Genomic DNA, 27628 nt, shown 5'->3' with positions numbered 1-27628 from the left:
GAAAAGGCTACAATATTAGTTGCAATGAGTACCACTATGGTTTCCTGTTTGCTTTGACAAACAAAGGCAACATATTTAAGGGGATAATACATTTCATTTCATATTTCAGGTCTGTGTCGTGCTTCCTCTTAAAATTGTTCTGGCATAATTGGACACTACTAAGTATACTTGACTATGATTTTATCAATATTGCTTACTAGTGTCTTGTCGCCATATAATAGGTATTCCTGTCTTTTTAGCACCTCCACTGATTGGAAGAAAAGCGCTTTAATCTCATTGTTACACATTTCCATATACTTTGCTTGTAGGCCACTGGGATATGGGTATAGGATTGTAGATTATATATTCAAATTTTTATCGTCTATCAGTGTGCCTCTTACTCCAAACATACGGATGTCTGAGGTGTCTAGTTTTAGTTACTTTAGGATTTTTCCTTGCATACTAACCATCACAATAGTCAGACTCCTGTACCATCGTTGTACTTTTTTCTTTATATTTTCCTCTAATTCTATTTTCTTCCTACACTGATAATTCAATTAACGGCCGGCGCAAGCTCATTTCACTGGTTTAGAAGCGATCCGATATTTTCGGCAGATTTTAGCCACTACTATGAATACTTTATGTATGTGACGTAATATATTGTATACTATGCTACACTTGAGGTAATTCAAAATTGTAAAACATGGGGTAGATACTGCAGCTTCCTTGCCGTAGCGGTTACTCAGTATATTTTACAGCCTGTGATGTTTTACAAGCACGTTAATATTCTCGGTTAAACAGCATCGTCGTCTCTATTTGCAGAAAATTAATCTTAATAAATTTGCGTCGCTCTTGGTATAGGCGACCCGTTTTTATTGCCACAATAAATCAATTTCCAACGTTCTAAGCGACCGACACGGTCTAACCGGGGCGTTTTGATTTCCATTATCGTATTTTTCGGTCTAGCCGTTGCCAAAGCTTTCCCTTCAAAGCACCTAATAGCGTTTAAAGTTGTGGTTTCTCTATTTAAGTCGCCGAGCTCCGACCGCACATCGACCGACCTTGTCAGCCCGACTCGTTCGGGTCGTTAAGAAACGCGAAAATTGCCTTTCGCCTCTCCTAGCGATTTAGGTTCAATTATTTTACGAGTAGGGGTTATGTAATGAATTTCGGCCTTTGAGTTTACTTCGTTGACGCCATTAAATAATTCCAAAAAGAATTATGAAGACGGGTATAGAAGGCGTTGCTGCAGTTGCAATTGCAAGAAATAACAATTTGAGAATATCAAATTCGGAGAAATTAAACTAATTTCACAGACTAAACCCTGATATTTTCAATTTAATATGTATCAACTATTCCAATGCGCAGCTACAATAGCTTGCGGCTAAAATGAAGATAATATTGATATTAACGCAAGTAGAAGGAGTTGAATATGTGAAGGCAGATGCAGAATTAGCCACAGCAAAGCTGAAATGTTATAATTGTCGGGTGCGTAGAAATAATATACTGAGAGAACTCATCCCATTCTATCCCTACGCTGCAGGACTGATAATCAAACGCTATACAATGGTACACAATAAACTAGATATCGTAGTCGATAGCTAGACCAACATAATTACTTAGGTGTTAGACATCGTTTAACAGATTCAAAGATGGATAGAGAAGGTCCGAAAGTCCTCAAAACGTATTGACCAATGAACAAGATGCGAGCTTTCTAATAGAGATGTAAAGATATGTAATACTAAAAGAGAGCTTTCATATCACAAAAGTCCATAGATATCCACATTTATTATTGCGATTGAGAGACAATTGAGCCTATTATAGTGGCTTTGCATAGCTGTTTGATAGTGCGAAAGAATAAAATTTGCTATATTGTAACACATATGCAAATAGTAATGGCAGCTATGTGTGCAGCTTATCGAGAAAATGACAGCCTTCAATAAGGAGATACATCTCCTGTTCGTGGATCTGAAGAAGGCATACGATAGCATAACGCTAACAAAACTTTGAGAGGCATTAGACCAGACAAACCTAAGCGTCACAATCAGTGAAAGAACTATATAGAAACTGCCACATTAAAGTCAAGGTCGGCCAAAAAATTCACACCCAACAACGGACTCAAACAAGGGTGTTCTGTATCCGCCACCCTGTTTAAGATATATCTTGAACAATATATATATATATATATATATATATATATATATATATATATATATATATATATATATATATATATATATATATATATATATATATATATATATATATATATATATATATATATATATATATATATATATATATATATATATATAACACTTGGAATTTCTTCTTATATCGACCGTACTAAACTTATTTGAATTCAAAGGATATCGGGTAGCGGTCCGTGGTTAAGAGAAAAAAAACAAAGAAATAGAAAGCTCCTTTTTTCTCAATATTTCGTCAATTTATTTGTTGACTTCTTCAGGAGTGAAAAAATTAGAGTCTACCACATAGTTCCTCAAACCATAGTTTACAGTTAAGGTAAATGAACGAAGCGACATAATGAAACAAAACCATATATATATATATATATATATATATATATATATATATATATATATATATATATATATATATATATATATATATATATATATATATATATATATATATATATATATATATATATATATATATATATATATATATATAGCTATGTGTTTAACAAAAATAATAAAGAAGCAAGAAGATTTATTTAGAATCACAATTTATATGTGCAAAAATATTTGTTTTGTAGATTTTAGAATTATTTAAAGGCAATGTTGTAATAATCTAAATAAATCTATTGCATATTTTTGGTTGGTAAACAATTCTGTTTAAGGTCCGTCGTTGCCACCTACGATGCTGAATGCGCTTGCACTTGTATTCAGCGTGGATTGAAATAACAGAATTATCGATCGGAAATCAAGAGTGCCCTGCTTCATCGCGTGGCAACGTGCCACTAATGAAACGACAGCGGCAAAAACATTTGTTACCCTAATTAGTCTATTTGTAGCCCAATATCGGGGCCTTGAAACTGTTAATCGAGATTTAGGTATCCCAAATTCGATTGCAAATGTTAAAACAATAATATTTACATTTTAATAGTGATTATTTATTTCAAATAATAAATGGAAAGCTTATTATCTTTACATTTTGCGTTACAAAGAATCTTCAATTGCTTGCAAAAATACTGCTAATTACCCCTTCGACTTTACTCCTAATTTCACATCTCTTTGATTGAAATTTTGTTTTATTTTACCATGTGCGATTACTGTGCGGTCATCAGTAGGTATTGTTATATATACATAATTATTTGCGTTATTTAAAATACTTTTCAACTTCAATTCAACCTCAATTTCAACCAACTATTAGTCCGACAGACAACCTTTTAACGTCATGTAATATATTATTAACAAATATTTTCAAAGTTTTTACAAATTTTGACCTTGGGGATAGTTTATGTGAGAATACTTTGTTACACCTTCATTTGAATAAATAGGAATCATGGACTGTTTGTCTTTTAATTTATTTTAAACACTTGATTTTATTGTAATTCAAAGAGGTAACTAACTTAAATAATACTATTAAAAAATTGTAATTACAAAATAATTCGGACGTTAGTGGAGACAGAGAAAAAGCCGATATGGTGGATATTAACGTTAAGGAAAATTTAATTAATTTATATTTATTTTAATATCAAGGCAAAACAAAATGTTACTTATACTATTCCATTTAAAACTAACCAAAACTATTACCATTAGTGGACTATATTAGTAGAGAATTAGAAGAAGAATGTAAGGTCCAATATGTGTGTATTACGATTCATCTTAATTATAACATTATCATCGTCAAACAGCGAACCACATAAACGTGAGACCAACATTTGGTTGGAGTTGGAAAAAAAGGAACGTTGTATACCGTGGTTGCATTTGGGAATAAAAGCAGGTTCGAAATAACAAACTAGAAATTCTCACGTGAATCGCTAAAAATGCAAAGTAGGCACCAAATTCACCATCCTGGCGGTTATTTACCGGGTAAAACTTTGACGGGTCGCTGCCGCTCAGCGTTTAATTTTGTGGCGCTTTTGAAAAGTTTCGAACATCGTGGCAGTTTATCGTAAGTTTATGTTCACTATAGCTATTCGAAGCAAACGTGGCGCATTAAAAATCCGAATTAGGATACACATTTGTTACAGTTTTGATCCAGTTTGAATTCAGTGTAGTCTAATTCGGCCTTAATTTTTTTAAAGTTTGATTTCAATATTGGCAGTTGTCAAAACTTCAGACACTCTTTTACTTATTAATGGAATACATATACGTAACGTATTCTTTGTTACCTAGAAATGATGACACCATAATAATCCTAAAAAGAGTAAGCGAAGGGTAGTAACAAATAAGTTATGACATGAAATAGCGAATCCAAGTTTTCCCGACTATATTTTAAGAACTGCTTCAGACACAGAAAAAAAAAACAATTTTAAAAACTAATCTTTATAGCATTTTCGCGAGTTTAATCTAGGATTGCTTTTTGGCGCATTTAATACGAACTAACTTGTATGTGGATCTGTAATGCAGTTGACTGTTATATAGTTCTCTGTTGGCATTGTGTCAGTCTCTTGCGAGTAAATTTTATAATAAATAAATGAAAGCTCACTGACATTGACACTGAATTTGTAGTAGGTTACAGTATTTCACTTTAGTTCGCTTGACAACTATACGCCGACGATTGACTCATTTTAATAAAAATTTGGCAAGCGAAATCTTGGTAATAAGCTTTAAAATTTCCACTAGCAACGTACCTCATCAAGTTTTAAGGCCGGGATTAAAGGGATCTAGGTCCGATTCTCCGCTATCCAGCAGCCAAAGAAGAAAACTTGCGTTAATTATTAACGAGGAAAACCTTTTGACGCAAATAGTCCAGAGTAAATTGGTTTTAAAATTTCACATTTCTGGAGGAAATTAAAGTTTTGCGCGCACCGGGTATTTAAAGATTCATCGCGGATGTCTGCCAATCGTAAAAGTTTGATTGAACCTACTTAAATATTGATCAAAAGAATGTTGTTATCGTCTTCGCTGGTATGCAATTAAGTTTACATAATTCGAACCATCGTTTTCATAATCTTGGGTACACAATTGTTATAGATTTATGAAAAGTTTAAACCTATTTTAGCAGTAGCTTTTAGTATTCTTTAAAATCTATTTGATCTTAAACCTGACCTGACCTGCAGTTATTAAGGGACAGTCAAAGTATCCAGGTATGTTTTACGATTGATTGAAACAGGCAGAACTACAGGGTGTTTCTTTTTTATGTATAGAACTTTAATTTGGCATTACCGTTCAAGATGGCAACCGATTTAACAGCTGTCAAGTGCTTCATTCTGTTTGGTTTGGCAATTCATCATGAATAGACTCACGCCTGAACAATGCTTGCAAATAGTGCAATTTTATTTCGAAAATAATAGTTTTGGTTAGTTGGAATACGTATCGTGCACTACGTCCATTTTATCGTCGACAAAATCGTCCATCAGAGCAGTTAATTCGATTAACCATGGAACGTTTTCGCACCACGTTTACTCTTATTGATAACTCGCATCCTCAGAAGAACCGAATGAGTCCATCCGCCATCGAGCACAGGAATTGGATCTGTGTCCATCCACTTTATGGAAGGTTTTGCGGAAAGATCTTGGTTTACGTGCTTACAAAATCCAACTCGTGCAAGAATTAAAGCCAAACGATCATCAAGTAAGGCGTAGATTCGTCGAATGGGCCCAAAACGAGATTGCCGTTGTTCCCGATTTTCATAAGCGAATTTTGTTTAGCGATGAAGCGCACTTCTGGTTGAATGGCTACGTCAACAAACAAAACTGCCGCATTTGGAGCGAAGCTAATCCTCAAGTGTATGTCGAAACACCGTTATATCCAGAAAAACTGACTGTTTGGTGCGCGTTATAGGCTGGTGGAATCATTGGTCCGTACTTCTTCAAAAACGATGATGGCCAAAACGTTACAGTCAATGGTGATCGGCATAGAGCTATGATTATTAACTCTTTCATTCCTGAATTGAATAACCATGATGTCCAGGAGATGTGGATTCAACAAGACGGCGCAACAAATCACACAGCTCGTGCCACAATCGATTTATTGAAAGACACGTTTGGTGACCGCCTAATTTCACGTTTTGGACCTGTGAATTGGCCTCCAAGATCTTGTGATTTGACACCGCAAGACTACTTTCTGTGGTACTATGTAAAGTCATTGCCACAAACGTTTGACCATTTGGAAGATAACATTCGCCGTGTTATTGCCGATATACGGCCACAAATGTTGGAAAAGTAATCGAAAATTGGACGTCCAAATTGGAGTACATCAGCGCCAGCCTTGGCGGTCATATGCCAGAAATCATATTTAAAATGTAATGCCACAAGATTATCTTTCGGATAAATAAAATTCATGTCAATCGAATAATCCATCGTTGTTTTATTGCAACTTATTTATAAAGTTATTTTCATATATATTTAAAAATTAAAAAGAATCCCCATTAGGATTTCATATCGATGTACTCCGAAGATGAATTTGGTAATCCCCATTTAGCCAATTAATTAGCGTTGTAACAAACTGTTTTGCGCCAACATCCGATAAAATCGCAATTGAAGCAAACTTTTAGTTATGGAGATTTAGAGTACGAATTCACCTCTATGCGGGAGTATGTATTGCAAAACCGTAATTTTATGGCGTCCGCCTACCGCTAAGCCGAAATGTAATTAGCGTTATTCATATACATTTGGAATTCCAAACTAACTGAAGCCAATTTGGTGACATTATTGGTCCCAAAACTCGTTGAATTGTTAAAATAATCGTTATAAACAACCAGTAATGCTACATCAACTTGCTATTTTTTAATTCTTAATTCGACTGACGAAGAAACTTTTTTGTAAATTTAATTAAGTAGTTATAGGGAAACTATATGCATTAGGATGTACGATTTATTGCTAGTAATATACGCTTCAAGTACAAACGGAACCTCATTGCCGTAGTTTCCTAGCAACGTTATACAACAAAAAAATGAGAAAGGCTTCCTGAAGTAATGACATGACATGACAGCCTGACATTCACACCTTCTTTAAGAGAAGGGATTTTTAAAAAATCTGAAATAAAGATCATAGATCAAGGGTGACGGCTTACACTATTGACTGAGAAATAAATGTCCAAGTTATTTATAGCAAGTCAAAATTAGGCACTTCATCTACTGTACAGTTTATATTGTACCCTATGACGCCCCCTCTAATCAAGTCAGTGTGGGTTTGTGTGGGTTAAAATTTTCGCTGAACCTCTATCAGAGTTTTGAAAGGTTTATTCTGTACGCCCTTAATAGAGTCTGGGACACACGTTTCTTTCTCGAATGAGTTTAAAAAGGTTGGTGTAGATATTTTATTGTAGTTAATAGCCTCCAAAACCCCAGAAGCTAGTTGTCTATTGCCACACGCGTTTGCAATTCTACTTCGTCACATTCGTCTCTCGTTTTTATTCAAAAGCCCTAGTCTGGGCCAAAAGGGAGACGCTAAAAGGGGCATAGATCAAAAAACCCGTCGGCTTTTCCAATATAAAGGTGACTTCCATCTGCAATCTCGTCCGTCTTAAATCATATCGCGGAGTTTTTTTTTTGTCGAAAAAGAGAGGGGGAAGGGGACTCCCGCAAAAGGAGATATTCCATTATTTAGACGGTGCGTTCCAACTTGAGAACGCTTCGTGAGATATTGCGGGAAACAAGCCACCTGCTAGAGAGGAATATGAATTATATAATCCCTTACTTCTGCCAACATGGCACATTCCTTTTTATTTCGCGTTTTCTGAGGGGGTAAAAGCTAAGTTGAGAGTGCTACGGGGAAACTTCTTATCGCCTGTCATAAATACATATTTGAGGATTTACAAGCTGGATTTATTGGCAAAGGCCAGTTTTTTTTAATGACCCATATCGTACGCAGCAATAATTTTGATTTCTTTTATTGCAGTTAGATGTATCAAACATGCGGCGTTTGGATCTTCGAGTTTTTGTTCACCTCGCTTCGATTTTACTACACGTAGAGGTCATGGCTTCACTTGACATCAGTAAGTATTTTTTACAAGTAACAATTGTCAAGAAAATATTATTTATTTAGAGAAAAATGAGAACAATAAAATGTCAGTAATTGCGAATATCTCGGTGTTTCAAAAATCCAAAATTAATAGTTATATTTAACAAGGATGCTTTAGAAAAATCGTCGGAGGGCGGGGCGACTGCGTAGTGCGTAGAGCTCAATAGATTTGATTTTCAAAAACAAGCCGCTTCGAGTTTTTTCGTCCTTGCGGGGCGTATTGTTGATTTATCGTGCTCCTGCGGACCGCTATGGAACTTTCGCAAAATCAACGTAATTTAATTCAAAGTTACGGTAAACTTTGATAAATATTAAAATTTGTATTAGCAATTGCGATTTAAAATTATATTTTTTCAAATATCTCGAGCACTCTGTATTATAGACGAAAATTAAAACTCTCGACACAGTTCACGATACTGTTCAAATCAAGTTATCCCATCTTTAACAGTTTTTTATTTACCGCCAATAATTTACCTACAATAATGGAAATTTCTGGGATCTTTTGGATTTTTTATCCATATATATATATAATTCAAACAATGTTCGAACTAGAGGTTATAGTCCTGGCTCTCTCACGTTTCCTGGTATATGAATTTTTGCAATTGTCGAGATAACACTTATTTTGTGAAACCGTGCAATTCGTAGTAATAATAAACTATAACGCTGTTTAAACGAATTAGCCATATTTTTTACGAATTTCGATTTGCGACTGGAAAAGGACAATTTGCAGGGCCCTTAAGTTTTTGTCCATAATTGGAACGTGTATATAAGCAAAAAAATGCTTAATATAAATTTTATAGTATTGCATCTTCCACATCTGCTGGTTAAAGAATGTTACCGATAGCTTTAATAGTTTTGGAGAAAATATTTTTTTCTGAAAATCAAAATAACCCAAAAAAAAATTCACAAAATTTAAAAAAATACTGTGTGGTATTTGAGCGCTCGCAACTTTAACGATTTAAATGTCCGGACTTTCCAGCACCTATTACGTTTTTTAATATTGCACGGTATATTGCGAACATCCGGTAAAATAGATAAAAACCTTAAATACAAAGGTCTTAGCTGCCTACACGGCCTATATTTCGTTGTAAAACAAATTGTTAGTTAGTTACGGTAAATTTTCATTATAAGACGAACCCCGTTTTCAGTTTTTTGCGAATACACCCTGTACATTTTTAAAAATTGTCAGTTTACAGCATTGGGTGTTGCAAATCTTTTGGTACATGATTTTTTCAGATCTCGTAACCGCTTTCGAGAATTGATTTTTTTCTTAGATACATGCAGACGCGGTTCTTAAATTTTTAAAAATACTTTCCGACCCTTTAGCCACCCAGTTTCAATGGGTTTCGTTATCCAAGCGAAATTTCAAGTCGATAGCTGCAAATGTCGGACACTTATCGTGTTTCATAGCAATGAAACACGATAAGCAATGAACTGCCCAAATCTGTAGCCGTAGCTCAAACGGTTCGATACTTATGGCGATTTAATGCCTCATCGACAGAGAAAGGGAAAATGGAGAACACAAATAAAAAAAAAATTTTTCGGAACTGATCATTTCTGTACCAGTGGGGGTCCTCTAGGACCTCCTATTGCAGAGATATAAGTTTCGTTGCCAAGCGCGTATTCTTTCGAAAAATTCAATTTTGTCAATTGTATGAATTTGTCAGAGCCGCCAGTAATGGGCTAAAATATTCTGTTTAATGGGTAGTAACTTTATCAAAAAGAAGAGAAGAGAGGAAGAAAGATATTTTTTACACGGAACTGTTTTAATATTTTAGATTAAAAGCGAATGGAAAAGATATTTCTTGTACTAGCATACAACCAAACATATGCCAAATAATAAGGGCTAGGTGGCGTCCCTAACGACGAAACGGTACTGAACCGCCAATTCCTCATGAACATAATAAAAAGTTAAATATGTTTAAATTGATAAAATGAGGCGACGGTATATTAATAAGGGCGGTGCTCATAATCGTTCTTGTGACCTTGAGGATGCCTTAAAAACTTTTGATTGTTAATTAAAAATTTGGCAAATTTTTAGTAATATCACATTCTAAAGGCCGAGGAAACCTCAAGTATCGACTATGAATTTTACCCTAAAGTCAACGTTATAAAAAACAAATTACGTAAAAGCTCGGTCGGGCACAGAATCATCCTAACGTAACTACTTTTACGAATTAAATTATAGTCTTGCATAATCAATTAATGGTAATTGATTACCCCAGGTGTACGTTGGCATTAACGCTTCGCAATAAACTGATTAAAATTGGGGAATGTATAATAAATTGTAATAAATGTGATCCGGCAATAAGTTGGTAATGTTGTATGGTCTGTTCATAGATATAAAAAAGTAACCAATTGCTTTTGAATGGGATTATCTAAGGGTGCTCATTAACATATAATGCAACAAGATTATTACCTTAAATTTGGGAATTTTAATTCAGGTAAAATTGTGGTCCGTAATAGAAAATAATTTTATATTTTGGTTTGGTATACTTCCTAATTTAAGTTTATTAGTAATCATTCTTATTTGGTGTGGAATACAGCGTGTTAAATCGTGTCCGAATTATGCAAAATATGTGCGAGTCTAGCTTATTTCAGGAGATGCTTCCGCCCAAATGTAGAAAACACTATTCTATTGAGACTAAGGAGGTTATAAAAAGTGTTTATTTGACTCTCATTGAACGTGGTGCCCGCAAGCAAGCATCTTTAGAAGAAACGGCCGCATCAAATTCCAACATCAACTGTATGGAAAATTGTGAATAACCCCATTTCAGTGAGGAAAAAAAGAAGCGATGCTAACATTTTCTCGAGTGTAGATGAAAGTGATCAAAATGTAATACCAGCATGCCTACATTAGATATCTTAATTAGGAGGCTTGAAAAAGATGAAACCGGTGTTAAATGTGGCAGAACTACCCTATGGAAGTGTATTCAGAGATGTGTATAAATATAGAAATATCTAGAAAAAATTAGGATTTACAGAGAACAACAAAAGCCAATTATTTACTTGGGTGAAACCTGGTTCGACACTTGATACCCCTGAAAAGGGTTGGGTTGGCTCAACTGATAAGTGTAAAACAGACGCGCCATCAAAAAGAGTTTTGCATGCTGGCTCTAAAGATGGTTGGATTCCAAATGGACTTCCTCTGTTTGCGAAAAATATTAAAGATTCTTCTCTGGATTACCATGAAGACACCACCGCTGATTTATTTGAAAGTTGTTTTAAAAACAAACTAGTTAAAAACATTCCTCCTAATAGCGTCATTGTAACGGACAATGCAAGTTATCACAGTAGACAGTTGACTAAAACCCCTTCCTCATGTGACACAAAAGCAACAATCCAAAACATTTATTTGCACGAAGATTATACCAAAAAGCAATTAATTGAGGTTCTACCAAGCTTGAACCTACAAAAGGAATACGTCTGTGATAATTATGCAAAAAATCTAGGGCATACAGTTTTAAGGCCTTACCACTGTATATTTAATCCCATTGAACATATTTGGCACCAACTGAAATTTGCCATTCGTCATAACAATGTTTTTCCCCGTGTTAACTCCAATATCCTCAAACTTATAGAAACCGAAGTTTTTAACATTCCTCTACAAAGTTGGGCAAATTCTGTTAAACATATAGAAAAAGCAGAACAATCGTGTATCCATATTGCGAATAATATAGAATAAATAATAATTAGAACAGACAACAAAACCCCAAATAATTAAATTCTAAGCAAAGTAAGGACCTGTTCGGTCATATTTCATTGTTACAGCTTGCCGGGGTCTTTCCTTAATTCGTATCAGTTAGTCACTTCCTTATATCTATTACTATCTACTTTACCACAAATTATTTTCCATAGTTGCGTTATTTCCGTAATTATATATAACTCAAGTTAATTCGTTATGTGAGGGACGGCGTAGACACTCCAAAATGCCACCGATTTCTCACGTCCATACATTTCTGTTAAGTCAACATCGACAAGACTTTTTGTAAGTTCTTCAATTAACTGTCGATTGAATCAACGATCAGAAAATTGCTAATTATAACGTCAATCCATGCATGAATATTTTATAAGATACCCGAACGATTAATTGGTAATTAATTTGAAGTTCGTGGAAGCGAAATTTGGGTCAACCGTCCTTCTTAAATCCATTTCGTTTCGTAATTTTACGTCCACTGTTTGGCAAAGCTAGAAAACCTTGGTCGCCGTCTTGTTTTCTATTAAATTTAAAATTTTCAAAACGTTTCACCAGTTAAAATTGTTGTCCTAAATCACAAATAAAAAAGTGTCCAAGAATTTTACAGTAATATTAAGAATCCTATTAGCGATACTTCTTTCTATTCGCAAATGATAGCGACATAGATATATGTCCACACTGTGTTGTATTACGAATTCAGTAAATATTCCTTTAAGGTATGACTAAAAAATGCCCGCCTGGGTAATCACTACAGCTGAATGTGAAGTTACTAACAGTTCTAAACTTCCCTAGATTATTTTGATTTGTGTTAAGCGCCTTTTATGAACAACAATCTACCATAAACTACAAAAAAGTGTTGTTTATAGCTTTGCGTCAATTTAAATTAAAAAATGTTTGTTATTGAACACATTGTGATTGACGATCATGTTGTAATGGTCCAGGACGCGTATAACCTAGAAATGATGAAACGGCTTTACGACGCATATAAAAAGTGGGGGTTACAGATGAGTCTTGAGAAAACAGAATAATTGGTATATATCTAGGAGCACTTGTGTATAAAAACGGAGTAGGAGAAACGTAAATAAAACACAGGAGTAGGAAGATCGTAGGAAACCTTAACTCATTCTGGTTCGATAAAAATATCTCAAATAAAAATAAAAAACCATTGGGGAAAGCAATGGTGGAGTCAGTTTTGAGCTATGCATTAGCTATATAAATAGATTATATCAGACGAAGCTCAAGAACATCGCGATTAGAAAGAAAAACCAATGAAGAACTAAGAGCTCGAATGAAAGCTGAAGAAACCGTGCTGGATCGAATAGAAAGGCGATCCTTCAAATGGGTTGGACATTTATTAAGAATGCTTGAAGAGATATCGCCCAAAAGAATATTTCAGTGGAGACCACCAGGAAAAAAGAAACGAGGCAGATCACCTAGATCGTGGAATGCAATGATCAGAAGATAAAGCCAAATCTATAGCAGAAACACCGATTTCGGCCAATGGACGCAAAATATGATCAAAACGCGTTCCGGTCGTTTCGGGGCTTTTTGCTTTTACCAGAACGCAGTCACCCAAGTCAGTCCAGAAGCGTTCTGGCATGCATCATTGCCAAGATGAGTTGTTTATGTAAAAACTGCTAAATTAACATTATCTTTAAAAGAAACGGAAAACGCTCAACAAAAAAAACAATTTTTTTCTTGTAGGCGTTTATCTTAGAAATTTCTAACTTCGATCAATTAAACAAAGCAAAGCAAAGCAAAGCAATAGCGCTTGCAATTATACAAAGCCCAGTTTTGAACCAGATGGTATGTTGTAGAAACAGACGTTAACGGAACCGAAGAAGTGTCGATAAAATTTGAGTCGGCCAAACTCATTACAACAGTACAACAACTGCCAAAGTCCACCTTTCGTTGCTGAAAATGAATTAAAAGTTATGTTAAATATGTAGTTGACTCAAATTTATTACATACCAGGCTGATAAATTCCTGAGTCGTTAAGACTGAATACAACAGCTAACACATTTGTCGGGCCAAGTCTACTTGCATCAACATCAGGCATTCGTTCAATAACAGGTCTTCTTACATCTATCGGTGGTAACTTTGAGTTCGAAAGGACAATCATTTTCTCGGCTTGCTTCTCCAGTCCATCTTTAGCCTCGTTCAGTACAATAATTATTTTCTCAGTTCGTAAACATCGGTTACATGTAATTTTCAGTTCGCTCTCTCCATTTGTTCCATTAGTTTTTCCACAAATTCTATGAATAGGTATTTAAAAAACTGAATATTTATAATTTTTCAAAGAAACTTCCACAAGCTACTGTAATGCTTTTGACAAAACTTCTGGATTCCTCCTGCGTCGGTTTTTGCTGAGTCGAAATTGCTGACGTTTCAGTCAAGCTCTGAAGAAGCCAACAGGAGGAATCCCGAAGTTTTGTAAAAAAGCATGAATATTTATAAGTATCTGAAATTTCTTTTACGCATATTGTATACCCATTTTTCTCTTATCGTGTTGATCTTCACTCACTTCACTTCACTCAATTGTTCTGAATGCTCAACTTCTATTTCCATGCAAGATGGAAATGACGAATCTTTGAGAGCGATCTTCTGAGGCACGCTGAACAAAGTTTCATAAGGACTTTTAGTTTTTCCTTTATGCAGAGAACGATTTTTATTGCTTTGCACAAGTCGCCGCCCCTCGTTGTGTGTTGATAGGCCAACCATGTAACCAGCATGTCCCTTACATCTTGATTTGATCTCTCTATGGACCCTTGACTCTGCGAATAGCGAGGTTTTCCATGGACCAACTTCAATCCGGGACACGTGATAGGCAAATGCTTCAGCTGTCTTGATTTTTCAATGCCCGTGGTACGGTGAATTTTGTTAATTGATCCTGATAGTTGAGGAGGAAACGAAATTCTTGGTGTGGTTCATTTTGCATGTCAATTAAATCTACTTGACATGGTGAATTCATTTCATTTGTCAAAATTACTTGCAAAGTAATAAATAAATCTCAATTATTTGCCGTGTTATGTTACAATATTTTCTCTTGAGTTCAGACTCTATAACTGAAATAAGTAAAAGCACTTGTAGATCTTAGGTCCATTAAAAGAACTGATAAAAAACAAGCCTCGTAATCTCTTATATCCAGTCCCCACATGAGCGAAATGAATAATGTCAAATAATTCGTGGAGCATGTAAAAATACCGCAGTTCGGCTGTTTCGTCTGTTCTCCTTTCAATTAACTTTTCCGTTTTGCCAGTTTTTTGAGTATATTTTCCATCTATTGGTCGAAATCGGTGTTTCAGCAAAATGTTCACAATCAATCGTTTTCTATATTTTTTTTTTTAAAACATTGTTTATAAGTTGAACAACTAAAACAAACTAACTGGAAGCCAAGATTTTTCGAGGCTACGGCAAAATCTCTAGCTTGTTACAAATTATTTCCGTTTTCCATAACCTTGCCGTATACGATGCTCAACAATTTATGAAAAATGAAATTAATCAAACCTTTATTGACTGAATTCTTGAAAAATGTATATCTTCAATCTTTATCAATCAATCTTCAATCCTTATCCTTATTCGTCTGATATTTCGTTCCACCCAATCGAATACTGGAAGAGCCTGACGAGAAAGTCCTCACAAATTCCTGTATTATATTTTAAGATTTCAAACAATCTGAGCAGAAGGGCTTGACACGGGGACCCGAATATGCTTTTCTCTTAGGGAACGAAATAAGAATATATAAAACGAATTTCATCGACGGATTCTCCGGCACGTTCGCGAACTATATGCCTTCCACTCCGCTCTCCTTTTATATTTACTCGGCATTCGATTTAGTAAAAATGTCTACTATAATTTATTGGTTTTTTTTCTCGTCTACGTTTTTTCTCTTGCCTCCCGTCATATTTTATCCGCTACGGCCCGAATTGGCCGTGGTATTTTCGTCGTTTCTGAAACTATCGTTAAAATCTATTTCAATAAGAATTTATTGAAATAGATAGAATAAGACAGTTGGGGTTATCGCCCTGTGTATAGAGCGTACCAACAAGGACCCAACAGCTGAAGACAATTGAGGGTTCATTCGAATCCAGACCACTCTTTGGAGAAAGGGAATCTAACAGAAATTCGTTTGTCACATAGGTATCCGCCACTGGAAATAAGGTTCCATCGCCTCTTTAAAATTGATGCTTCCTTGATAAAGTCATTTTCCAATAAGCAGTCGATCTAAAATTTGGGTGTTCTTGTGATAACTGTTCTGTTTTGATCTGATGGCTCAGTTTCATAATCTTGGTGCACATGACAGTCATGGATTTATGGAACATGTACTTCCTGCTCGTGTCTATTGCGCTTTTGATAGTCTTTTTAAAACTTAATGCTTCGAATATATGTACTATATGATACGACTTGCTCCTCTCGGTAAGCCCAAAGGCTAATCGGTTTGACTGATGCTCGTTTACTTCCAATCACGAAGTTTGCTTTCAATCAATTAGCACAGCCACTTTGTCGATAACTTTACGCTCAAACGGGCATGAAGGCAGGATATATGCATTATTCTAGGGGCGGGATGTGGTTACAGTCAGTCATATAACTAGTCTGCTCGAGCAATGATTTTCGCTAACATTTTGCATATGTAGCCTGCGTTCAATTTATCTTGACAACATTATAATTGTCTGTAACTTTTTTGTTTTTAGAGATATCAAAGTTAACAAAAAATCAAAATGTAGGGTTAGTGGCCAAGTTTTTTTTTGAGTAACGTATAGAACAAAACGCTGACATATAAGCCTACATAATTTTTTGTAATGGAACACCCTGTATATTATGTATGTCCTATATCCTATTCCGATAACAATGATGTAACTCACTTTATATTTAAATCCACTCTTTTTTGAAGAATCAGCAAAAATAAAAAAATTTCATATAATTTCAAACATGTTTATGTTTGACATATTAGTAAACAACGTTAATGGTTGAATTATTGTCCAAGTCAATATTGTTAAAATAGTTTTTCGCGAATTTAACATCCGTGAAAGGAGCGAAATTTGCAGAAAACGGTAACGTATTAAATAATATAAAGCTATGCCGGAATCATAATGTTTTACATGAACAAATTAGTATTCTATGAAACACAGCCAGATTCCTCACTTACTAGAGTAAATGAAGACACAGTTATTTCTCGGAGATCAGTCCGCTCAGTTCTAAGAGAATATAAATTCTGCATTTCAATTTCGTAAAACTCAAAAACTAAGTGCAGAACAATGCCAAAAGAGGATGGATTTTTTAAAAGTCTCAATGAGAATAATAATTTTTTGAAAAACATTTTATAGACTGATGAAGGTTCGTTCACTACAAGAAAGGGTTGTAATAGACAAATTACTCGATATTGGTCTTTAAATAATCCTAAACAAATACACGAAATAAAAACCCAGGGGTATCAATCAATTAATATGTGGTGTGGTGTCATAGATAGTCATATTTTGGGTCAGATATTTATAGATCAAAAGATAACTCGCCATTATTATTTGCAACTCTTAGAGCACCAAATAGAACAATATATATAGAAGATTTACTCCTAAATATACCAGCGCTGATTATATTACAGCAAGACTTAACTTTAATGGATTTTTTTTTAATGTCGTGGAACTTCGGCAAAAGATTTCAGATGCAATCAATCAGTTAAGAGACAATCCGGAAACGTTGCTAAATGCAAGGCAACATATGTATGAGAAATGTGTTCAGAAAAATGGTGGTCACCTACAGTATTTAGAATAGTTAAAGAATTTTTTACTTTAGTGTATCCTGTAATATTTAGTGTTTTTGATCTGCTTTAATTTGTAAATAACCATTGTTGTTGCAGTCAGTCACGACACTCTTTGAAATTATAGAAACATTTCCTATTTTAGTCGATTTGTCAGAAACGAGTTGAAACATAAAGTGTGTTACATCACTGTAATCGAAATAAGAGATTAAACACATACATAATATACAGGGCGTTCTGCTTATAAAAATATGGCGTACTCCTATATGTCAGAAAATTCATAGTGTTTTGTTTTATCCGTGACTTGGAAAAAGCTTGGCTACTAACCCTTCATTTTGTTTTTTTGTTTACCTTGATACCTCTAAAAACAAAAAATACAGCCAATTAAAATGTTATCAAGATAAACTGAACTCACGATACAGTGCTACGTGATTTTGCAATTACAAACTACGGAAATAAATCCAACTTATTAAAAGAATGAAAATGATATGCGTGGATATTTCGCAAAAAATCGTAGCTATTAAATGAAGATTGATTTAAAATTCACAAAAAAAAGACAGTCGAAATATGGATCAACGATTTTCTTTAATCAATTTCTGTCATATACCTGCGTCGGCATTTCAGAATATTTTTGGTTAGTACGACCTGCTTCCAAACATGGCAGATTCGAGTATTCTTATATGGACTTTTTTTGTTATCTGTGTTCAAAATGTCAATTTACTTAATTTAATCGCTTTGTTGCAAAATAGCACAGGAATGCAAGGAAAAAATATACTACAAGTAAGCAACCTTGCACAATCTTGGTCGCCATCTTATTTGCATTAGTAATCTGTTAATGGTGTTTTTTTTTTCGAGCACAAGGAACACACATTTTGGTTTTGAAACGGTTCTGATTCTTTTTGGCATGTGAATGGTAGTGGGCTCTCCTTTTTTTGTTACCATGACTGTGGGATCACTAAACTCTTCAAAATTGTATGTCAAAATGACCTTTGCTAGTTTCCGCACAACGATTAAGTAAACAGCTAAAGTTTTCTTAATATTACCCACCTCGATAAAAAGAATATCTTCCATCGGGCTATCGGGCTTTCGTCTAGAGATTCTGACAATCGGAATATCTTGCTGCCACTTAAATTGTAAACAATCAATTGAGGGTACTTCACTTTTTGTCGGAGATTTTCGGCTCGTGGTTTTCGATATCCCGGTTGTTTGGTCCTCGATTGGCCTTCACGACTATTTCAAATCGACCACTATCATTCCGGAGCGTTTGATCAAGAAAAGTGCTTTCGGCATTCGCTCGAGTTCCTTAATCGATTGATATCGATTTGGTTATCACGATCTGTCGCGTCAGGCTGGTTAGATCTTCTGGTAAACTTCCATTTAGACATAAGGGCGTTAAGCGCTCAGTTCTTGTTCATGGCGTCATGGATTGGGCCTACTGTAACTCTGTGCCCCTGGTAGAGCCGAGAGCCTATAGGATACCTGCTCTTGTGTCCGCATTGTCTTGAATTATTTGAATCTAATTTGTTCTTCTGCGGTGTGATTGGATGGGAGCAAGTTGTTTGGAAGAGTCTTTATAGCGGTTGTTCTCGTGCCTGTAATCCACTGCGAACTCATACGCCTAGAATAATACCTCCGAATTCTAATTCCCCCCCTTCCTGGTGTTTCTTTTTCTTTTGAAGTTGAATGATAAATTCCGCTTAAGATATTTTTATTACTGAAACACATATTTTCAATTTTTGGTTCCCTTTTCCTATTTATTCCTTCTTTTACAGGTTACCATAGTGGAGCACGGGTAATATTTTTTTTTTATTAGTGGCGACCCTGAGATTGGGGACGTTGCAGTTTTTAACTGTTACAGTAGGTCAAATAGCAAAAAAGGTTGCTAATTGATCGCTGGGTTGGCACAATCTGGCGTACTGGAAATTTTCAAGATAAACTAAGGTAGAAAGGCACAACTCTGCTTTAATCTACATAAAATTTAAAATTTTAGTGAATTTGTTTTAAAATACGTATTAATTTTTTACTTAGAAAGTGTTTTAAGTTGAAAATTGCCTGAATTTATTTACAAACGCCTAACGCCACACCAATTTTTCAAATCGTGCGTTATTTTTTTCACTTCTTGCACCCGGTATTTGGCCTATTAAAATCCCATGTCATTGGCAGACCATTTTTAAGGCTATGAGTCCGCTTTGCCAACTCCCTTGGAGCAACGGCAAATTGTGACCGACGAAACGCGTCGAAATTAACATTCACGTTTTTACCACCCCTTCGACAATGTAGAGGGTATAAAATTTGCAGTGTAATATTCATATAATCCCGGTAATGGCGTGTATAAACAGCATTAATTCACGTCAAACTTTTTATTATAAAAAATCAATAAATTGCGACGGCGACCTATAGGTGACGTTGAAAAAAATTGCTATGTAATTTTATATGCATTTTCAGGCGTGATAAGCAACACGAACCGTAGCCCCCTCGCGACCCGATCCCGGCTCCGAAACATTAATCCGGAATCAGATTTCGTATTTTCGTGATAACTTTTCGTAATTAAATTCATAATTAAATAAAAACACGGCCGTTACGTTGATTTATCACGAAAATCCTTTTTGCGGTTAGATAGTGAAAATGAATGTTGCCTATAAGTAGTCGTAGGCTCGCAATAGTCGTAAATTTATTTCGTTTTCTCGAAAAAATAAGCCTTCCAACTCCCAATAAAATGATATCATCATGAATTAAATGCAAATCAGCGATCTTTTCGCTCCACTCTGATTGTAGAAAATCATTCGGTTATGTGGGATATAAAAACAACTCATCTTCTTCTGACGTTGGAAAGCAACCCCTTATTGACAGTCCTCAACAATGATTATGTGGATTGCCTCAGCTTCTTTGGCCATGAAGGTTCTTTTTTACCTTCAACCTTTCCTTTCTGGATAGCTCTTTCATATCTTTCATATCACATTGTACAAGTCACTGAGCACCTTATTCATTGCAAAGATCGTTAATCTGGACTAAGATTACACGAAGCTGAGGTAACAGGTTTAGGATACCTTAAGAAATAAGGTCTAGTGCAAAATCTGCTACGAACATCCTCAATGCGCCACTACCATATGATCACACTCATTAATCTAATTAGACTTCAATTTGTTTTGTTCCCTACAAAACAAACAAACAAATTTGTTACAGTTGGCAGAGTTTACTGTCAATTCCTATTTCTCAGCAAGGAGTGCAGTGTTGTCAACATAGACATTGGGTATGTGTTCAGAAAGACCATTAAGACCAGCCAGGAGTTTACCGCTTCCATTTCCATCTACCTCATCGGGTTGACACCTCTTCGATTAAGTACATTAGCCCTTCCTCCTTTGCTTTATTTACTCTACAGAGAACTTAGCAAAGGAGAAAGTCCTCAACAACAATAGAAGAATTAGAAGAGTTATTAAAAACACCCACAAGCCTACTGCCAATGCGTCAGTGTTGAGAGAAACTGTACCGGTAAGAAAAGCGACATGATCAAACTTAACAAAACTAGAGAAGCTTGTCAAATGGTAGTGCCAACCTTAGGTGTGTATGTGCTCTGAAGCAATCAATGCTCCAAAGGAGTTAACGACAGAGCTCAGAAAAGTGAATTATTGAACCGAAAACTTTTTGTTGCAAATAACTCCACTACCAAAATAGCCATCATGAAATAAGCAGAAAAAGAATCAAACTTATCAAAGTCATTTAAGAAAATGCTTGCTGATAATGGCACACCTACTACTGAATCTAATGAAGTACATCTAGGTTCTGCTAAAAGAATGTGAAATCTTATCAGAGACACGAACCTGAAGCTCAGGAATTTGTAAAATTTGAAATATTCTCTTAAGTTTCGAAAAGGGCACTTTCTGATAGAATTGTTTTTAATAATCAGCTCGTCCAGCTCCAAAATTGATTAATTGATGAAATGATCAGCAACTCTCCATGCTTACAAAATTTCATACCCATTAACTGGCTTCAATCCAATAGTTTTGTAGTATATGATATATATGATAGTATATGATTTCCACATATCCCAAATTCCTCAGGTAATAGCTCAAAGTCTGGAAATAGATCAAGCACGTCAAGGGTTACACGAAAAACATAAAACATGTTGAATCGGAACGCGGTTGCACAATGCAGTGTTGTGTCACGGTAGATAAAGTCCCCGAGGCAATCGGGATCTGCCATTTAAATTTGGTGCTTTTTACTTAGAAGCGGTTTGTTTTGATTTTACATTTTCGAATGGACATTGAAAATGCAGCTCGGACGAATTCAGAGGTATTTTTAAAAATAAAATTGGAGGGATGAAATAAAGGTCGATAACGTTGCGAATAAACTAAGCACGTAAAGATGTAAAGATGTAAAATAAACTTTAAGTAGGACGATTCATTACGAGTCATTATTTACTCCGAGATATTGTAATGGTAACATTTTTCTATCTTTCGGAGGGATATAAACTACGATTGAGAACGATGTGAAACTAAAAATCCACACGAAATGGAATTTAGATTTCAGAATAGAAACCATTGTAATACGATACATTATTTTAATGGGCTTTCAATTTCTGTATATTTGTTTACAGGATATAGTTCTACACGAATGAATACTTAAAACGAGCAAAGACAAATAAGCATTAGTATATTCCATATCTAACAACGAACGGGGGCGGTAGATGGCGCTTCGTAGCTAACGGTTGTGCAAATTATACCTCCTTCAACGAAATATTGGGTACATTCCGATTGCTCCGCGTGATAAATATGGTGAAGAGCGACAGTAAGAGTCTCAGAGAACTCGGTGATCGAGTTGACAAACTGCAAGACATGTTTTCTGACATGATGAAGGAAATTGAGGGTATAAACAGTCGTCCTAGAACGTCGATGGGTAGTGGTAATAGAATTCAAGAATTTTCTGGTGAGTTGAATGAATTTAAAACCATGATTAGGAAGGAACTGCATACCATAAAAGCAGATATCAAATCGCTACATACCAAGTCCGAGGATAATCCTAAAAACAACGACACTGCGCAGGTGCGTGACTACAATTTTCAAAGTTGAAAAAAAGGATATTAGGTTCAAAAAACGGCAGCAAAAAAGCACGGCCTATTGCAGTAGAATTCGTGCATGGTCATTCTGTTTACATGTCCAAACCATACCAGTTGTCGCCGTTCTATTTCCTCTGTAACGTCTTTTTCTATTTCCATTTCTCTTCTTACATCGATGTTTCTTTTTCTTATTAAATATTATTATTAAATATTACACTCAGATATTTATATCTTTCTACTCCTATCATTTTTTCGTTTTCGAGTGGTAGATCTCTTATTTGGTCATTACCTAGAATCATGTATTCTGACTTCGTCATGTTTATTTTCAAACCGGCATATACATAATACTCGTTCAGTTTCTGTACCATATAGCTCAGATCGTCTGCATCTTCGGCTATCACTATTTGATCATCATCATAGAAGAGGGTCATAAGGAGCTTTTTATTTACGGCTATTCTCGTACCTTTACATTGTCTTATCCACATTTTAAGTTTTTCATTTATATATATCTTAAACAATGTTGGCGATAAGCAACAGCCTTGTCGTAGTCCTTTGTCAGTGGTGAAAGGTTCTCTTAGATGCATATATGCTATTTTAACTCTTGCAGTGTTGTACTGGTACAGGTTCTTGGTCACCTCGGTTAATTTTGGCTTGACCCCTATGTCTAACATTGTTTTCCACAGCTTGGGTGTCATATGCCTTGTCCAAGTAAATGAAGGCTAAGTGTGTCTCCCGGTTTCTCTGTTTCCTCTTTTCTACAAGGATTTTAAGAGTAAAGATATTGATTTATATATTGATTATATATTTATAAATACAATATAGTCATTTATAGGCATATAACTCACGATCAAATCTTCTTCGCCAAGAAAAAACTTAAAGAAACCAAGTTTCTTATTACCGAAATGTTGACAGAAAGTTATTAACATCTTGTGGGAATATTTTGGTAAATCAGCGTGGACTCACAATGGGAATGTGTTCATATTGCATAGCAATCGGAAAATTAGGGTTAGGTCAGAAGATTATTGGCATAAGTTGGTGGCGGAAGTTGGTGTATAGTGCGAATTTCTAATGTGATTGTATAAGTACGGTTTCTATTCACTGGGCTTATTATTATTTCTTTCTCTATCGGTTCAAATTTTGATAAATCAGTTGCGAACATTAACGAGTAGATGATAGCACCATAATTTCTATATACTTTCGTATTTTTTATATACAAACTTGTTGTATGTTTGTTTATTTCCATATGGCGTGACCTTAAGCATATAATACGAATTGAAAACTGCTGCTTTAAACTTAGGATATTGTTATGTACTGGTGGTAATTTGGCTTTCGACCTAGAGTCTTTTTTTTATCTTTTGGTTAGTGAGATATTTACGTTATCGATTTAGTTATAAGTTATGCCAAGCGCAGCAGGTATTTTTAGAATTTGTCATATAAATATCGGATCCCTTGCGGCACATTTCAATGAATTTAAAGATTACATTAGGGGCGTAAATTAAGACATAATTGGTATTAGTGAGACTTGCCTTAAACCGCAGATATCTAGTGACTTAGTGCATATAGAAAACTACAAAATCTATAGAACTGATAGGCTAGTCAGAGCCGGTGTGGTTATTTGGGTCAGAATACTTGGCGTGTCTCTGCCTTTAGTATCCATTGCACGATCGGAATAATCAGCACTAGTGATTGAAATAATTACTATGTGTGTTCTGCTCTTAGCACAAACTTAAACTCAGTTCCAGATTTTATGACACGACAAGATATGTCTGTTATCTGTGTTTTCTGGTGATATTGAGTAATATTAAGTTTGTTTTATTAACACTAATAATCTTTGGTGCTCAGGCTATTTTTTTAGTTCTAGATGCGCATCTTGTCACCTCGCTGACGAACTGATCACCTTTCGTTTTGACCCAAATACTTAATAATTATTAATTAAAAATAAATAAATATATATAGTATACATCTTCAGATTAAAATTTTATTATCATGGTTACTCTCTAACACGAAAAAACTCTATTATTATCATTATTACTCGTCCCATCTTTTCACTTTAAAATCTGCCAACCGACAACCACGAAAACGCGGTGAAGTCAACGGCTGACGAATGTTGGGAGGTGGGGAACGGGGGCGGAAGGAGGCGATACAATTATTCGTTATTTGGCTGTATTAAAGCCGCTTGGCGAGTGCCAATTATAGCCAGAGCTCTTTATTCCTCGAAAGCAAGTCGTTTTATTAACAACCCACCCCCAGGCCGCCCCCCCTCTAATTGTTATTTACGGCAATAAAACATTGCGAAACGGAAGCGAATTTGACAACGACCCGATCACGCCACGGTGCAGCGCAATTATCGCGAAATATGTAAAATCGTTATTCGACTTCAATGGCGTATCGTGCTAGCAGACGGCTATCGATTCGATTTTTCCACGACCACTTGGCGTACGGCCTTGAAACGCTAAGGGCGAGACGCAGTTCCACTTTCGCGCGTTCAAACAACAATGGCATTTCATACAAAAGAAACCGCACAGGTGCTTGATGTTTACGAATTCGACCTACGGACTGTGTTTAAAACGCTCATCAATACCTCTGTTACACCCTCTATTATACCTTTTAATTCGATTCCTCAATTTTTGTCGCTGCTACTAAAGCAATTTAAAAATTAGAGGTGCAAAGGCGAATAATTTAAGTCTGTAACAAGTTTGTTACTATCACTATACCTACTGCATGAACACGTTTGTTTGTTTGTATTTGTTTGCCATAGCTACGCATATCAGAGCACTCCTGACAAATTTAAACTCATACCAAAACATATTAAATTGTCTTCCACATAGCATGTTTATTTTTTTGGATCAGGTGAACAGTTTTTAGAAAAAAAAAAAGCTATATTAAAGTCAAAAATAGTGGACTAATTTCTCTGCACGCAAGTTTCTATAGAGCGAACGGAAGAAGTTTATTTAAAAATCAGGTATTGGATTTCAAGAAAAATGGTCGCACACGTTCATCGGAATTAACAAAATTTCTTTTTCTGAATGGAACACCATTTTTTAAAATCAATTATCGAATTCCGGTAGCATGCTCTATACATATCTCTTACTTTTTATAAGCAAAAGATTAAAAAGAAAACGAAAGTAAATTTTGTAATGAACAGGAACCTTGAGAATTCAAGTTTTAATTTTTATTGAATATGTAATAAATAAAAGACAATTCAAGAAGAAGTTTGTAATTTGTTTGATGCAAAATATCCAGAAAGACCCATTACAAGATCCACAGTATGTAAAATCCATTCTAAAACATACATTACTCAGGATATTTTTATTAATTTGTCTTATTTCGTACCTAATTCTAAATTTAAATCATCTAAATTTTGTGGATTTTGCCCAGAGGAAACAATCATGTGGAGTAATATAATCTGAGTGGAAATAACGTATTTAAATATTCACGCACTTGTCTAGCAAAATGGGGCGGAGCACCGTCCTATTGAAACCAAATCAAACCAAGAAACTGCGAGAGTACAAATTAAGTCACTTTGAAGAAATTGTATATATCGGGCTCCAGGAAGACTTTGATCAAAGGAATAACTTTGTTTTTTTGATGTCGTGTATGATTTTCTCTCATCCATCGGAAATTATTTGTACTCCAATGCCTACAATTTTGTTTACTTACCTTACCAAAACTGGATTCATTACTAAACAGTATCTGATGATGAAGAAATGAATTTAAGTTGCACATATCCTTAAAAATTTCACAAAACTGTAGTCTGCTGGCGGGATCGTTTTCGTTCAGTTCCTATAGTAATGTAATCTTGGACGTATGATACTTTTCTTCTTTTAATGCACGCACGTGGGCTAAAATCATTCTTTGAAGCTACTTCAGAAGATTAACGATAAGAATTATCCTCAAATTCCAATAAAATGTTTAATTTTGTGTTCTCATTAGTTTCTAAACGACCTCACTGTAGACGATCTTTTACATGTCCTATTTCTATAAATTTTCTGAGTTCTCTTTTTGTCTCCATATCCAATAAAAATTAAAATTTGATTTCTCTGTTTCCTGTTTATATCACAAATAAATTTCGTTTTTTGCATTATTTATTATTATTATGCGTGGAATTTGATGCAGAAGTTAATTTTAAACAAGGATCTTGGCAAATTACGATGAATGAAATCCAATTCTACGTTTCAGACGTTCGCTGCCTATTTATCTGTAAAATATAGGTGAAAAAATTATCCACGTTTTGCTAAAAATGAGCAAAAATTGGCACAAATGGCAATAAAATATGCAAAAAATACTGAATATTTTCTAATTTTCGCAAATGACCGAGAATGCTAAACCGGGGGCACTAATTCATAGAAATATCTTGTGGTAAACATAATATTTAGTGAAATTGAGATAAAAAACGAATTAAGTTAAATAGTATATTCAGATTAGACCAAAAAAAAATTCGGATCTAGAAAACATTAGTTGAGAGTAGTGTTGGTGATGGTCTATTGACCACTTCATAATTGATTAGTCAAATTCTTGCCTCTACAATTGCGAACAATTGTTACCTATCATTATTTAATCATATTATGTATTTTATAATAATTTATTATTCATTTGTGATGTCCTATTTACCTATTACCCTCTTCAAGGAATACCCAAATACGGTACTTTGCAATTCGGGAAATCCCAATAAAAATATTGACTCTATTTAGTGGTTAAAACGAGTCGATGACGACGTAGGGCACAATATAAATAAATACAAATAAATATACATATATAAATATAAATTTAACTGTATTCTTCAAATTATTTCGGTCAATTGACACAAAAAAATTTGACCGGTCAATTGCTAGTATCATGGGGCTGGAGTTTTAGAATTAACCGAGTCCCTTAAACTTCTGTTACCAACAGAAATAGGTTTTTAGAGGCCTTAATGGACGAAATAAAAAATAGAGAGTGAACATACAGACAACCATAACTGACACCATTGAAGCAAAAAATTTGAGATGG

General features: G+C 34.9%; 1 protein-coding gene across 1 annotated transcript in view; it reads left to right on the top strand.

Moving 5' to 3' along the window:
• The window catches only part of LOC132707058 (discoidin domain-containing receptor tyrosine kinase B-like), a 210254-nt gene that overhangs the window by 34329 nt on the left and 148297 nt on the right, over positions 1-27628 (top strand). The window contains exon 2 of the mRNA XM_060678712.1: positions 8012-8108. Within this exon, the coding sequence (XP_060534695.1) occupies positions 8027-8108 (82 nt within the window). The 5' untranslated portion in view covers positions 8012-8026. The remainder of the gene's footprint in view (positions 1-8011; positions 8109-27628) is intronic.

Source organism: Cylas formicarius, unplaced genomic scaffold, assembly GCF_029955315.1.
Source record: "Cylas formicarius isolate icCylForm1 unplaced genomic scaffold, icCylForm1.1 PGA_scaffold_9__14_contigs__length_23061073, whole genome shotgun sequence".
NCBI classification, from domain to species: domain Eukaryota; kingdom Metazoa; phylum Arthropoda; class Insecta; order Coleoptera; family Brentidae; genus Cylas; species Cylas formicarius.
This window is presented reverse-complemented; position numbering and strand designations above follow the sequence as displayed.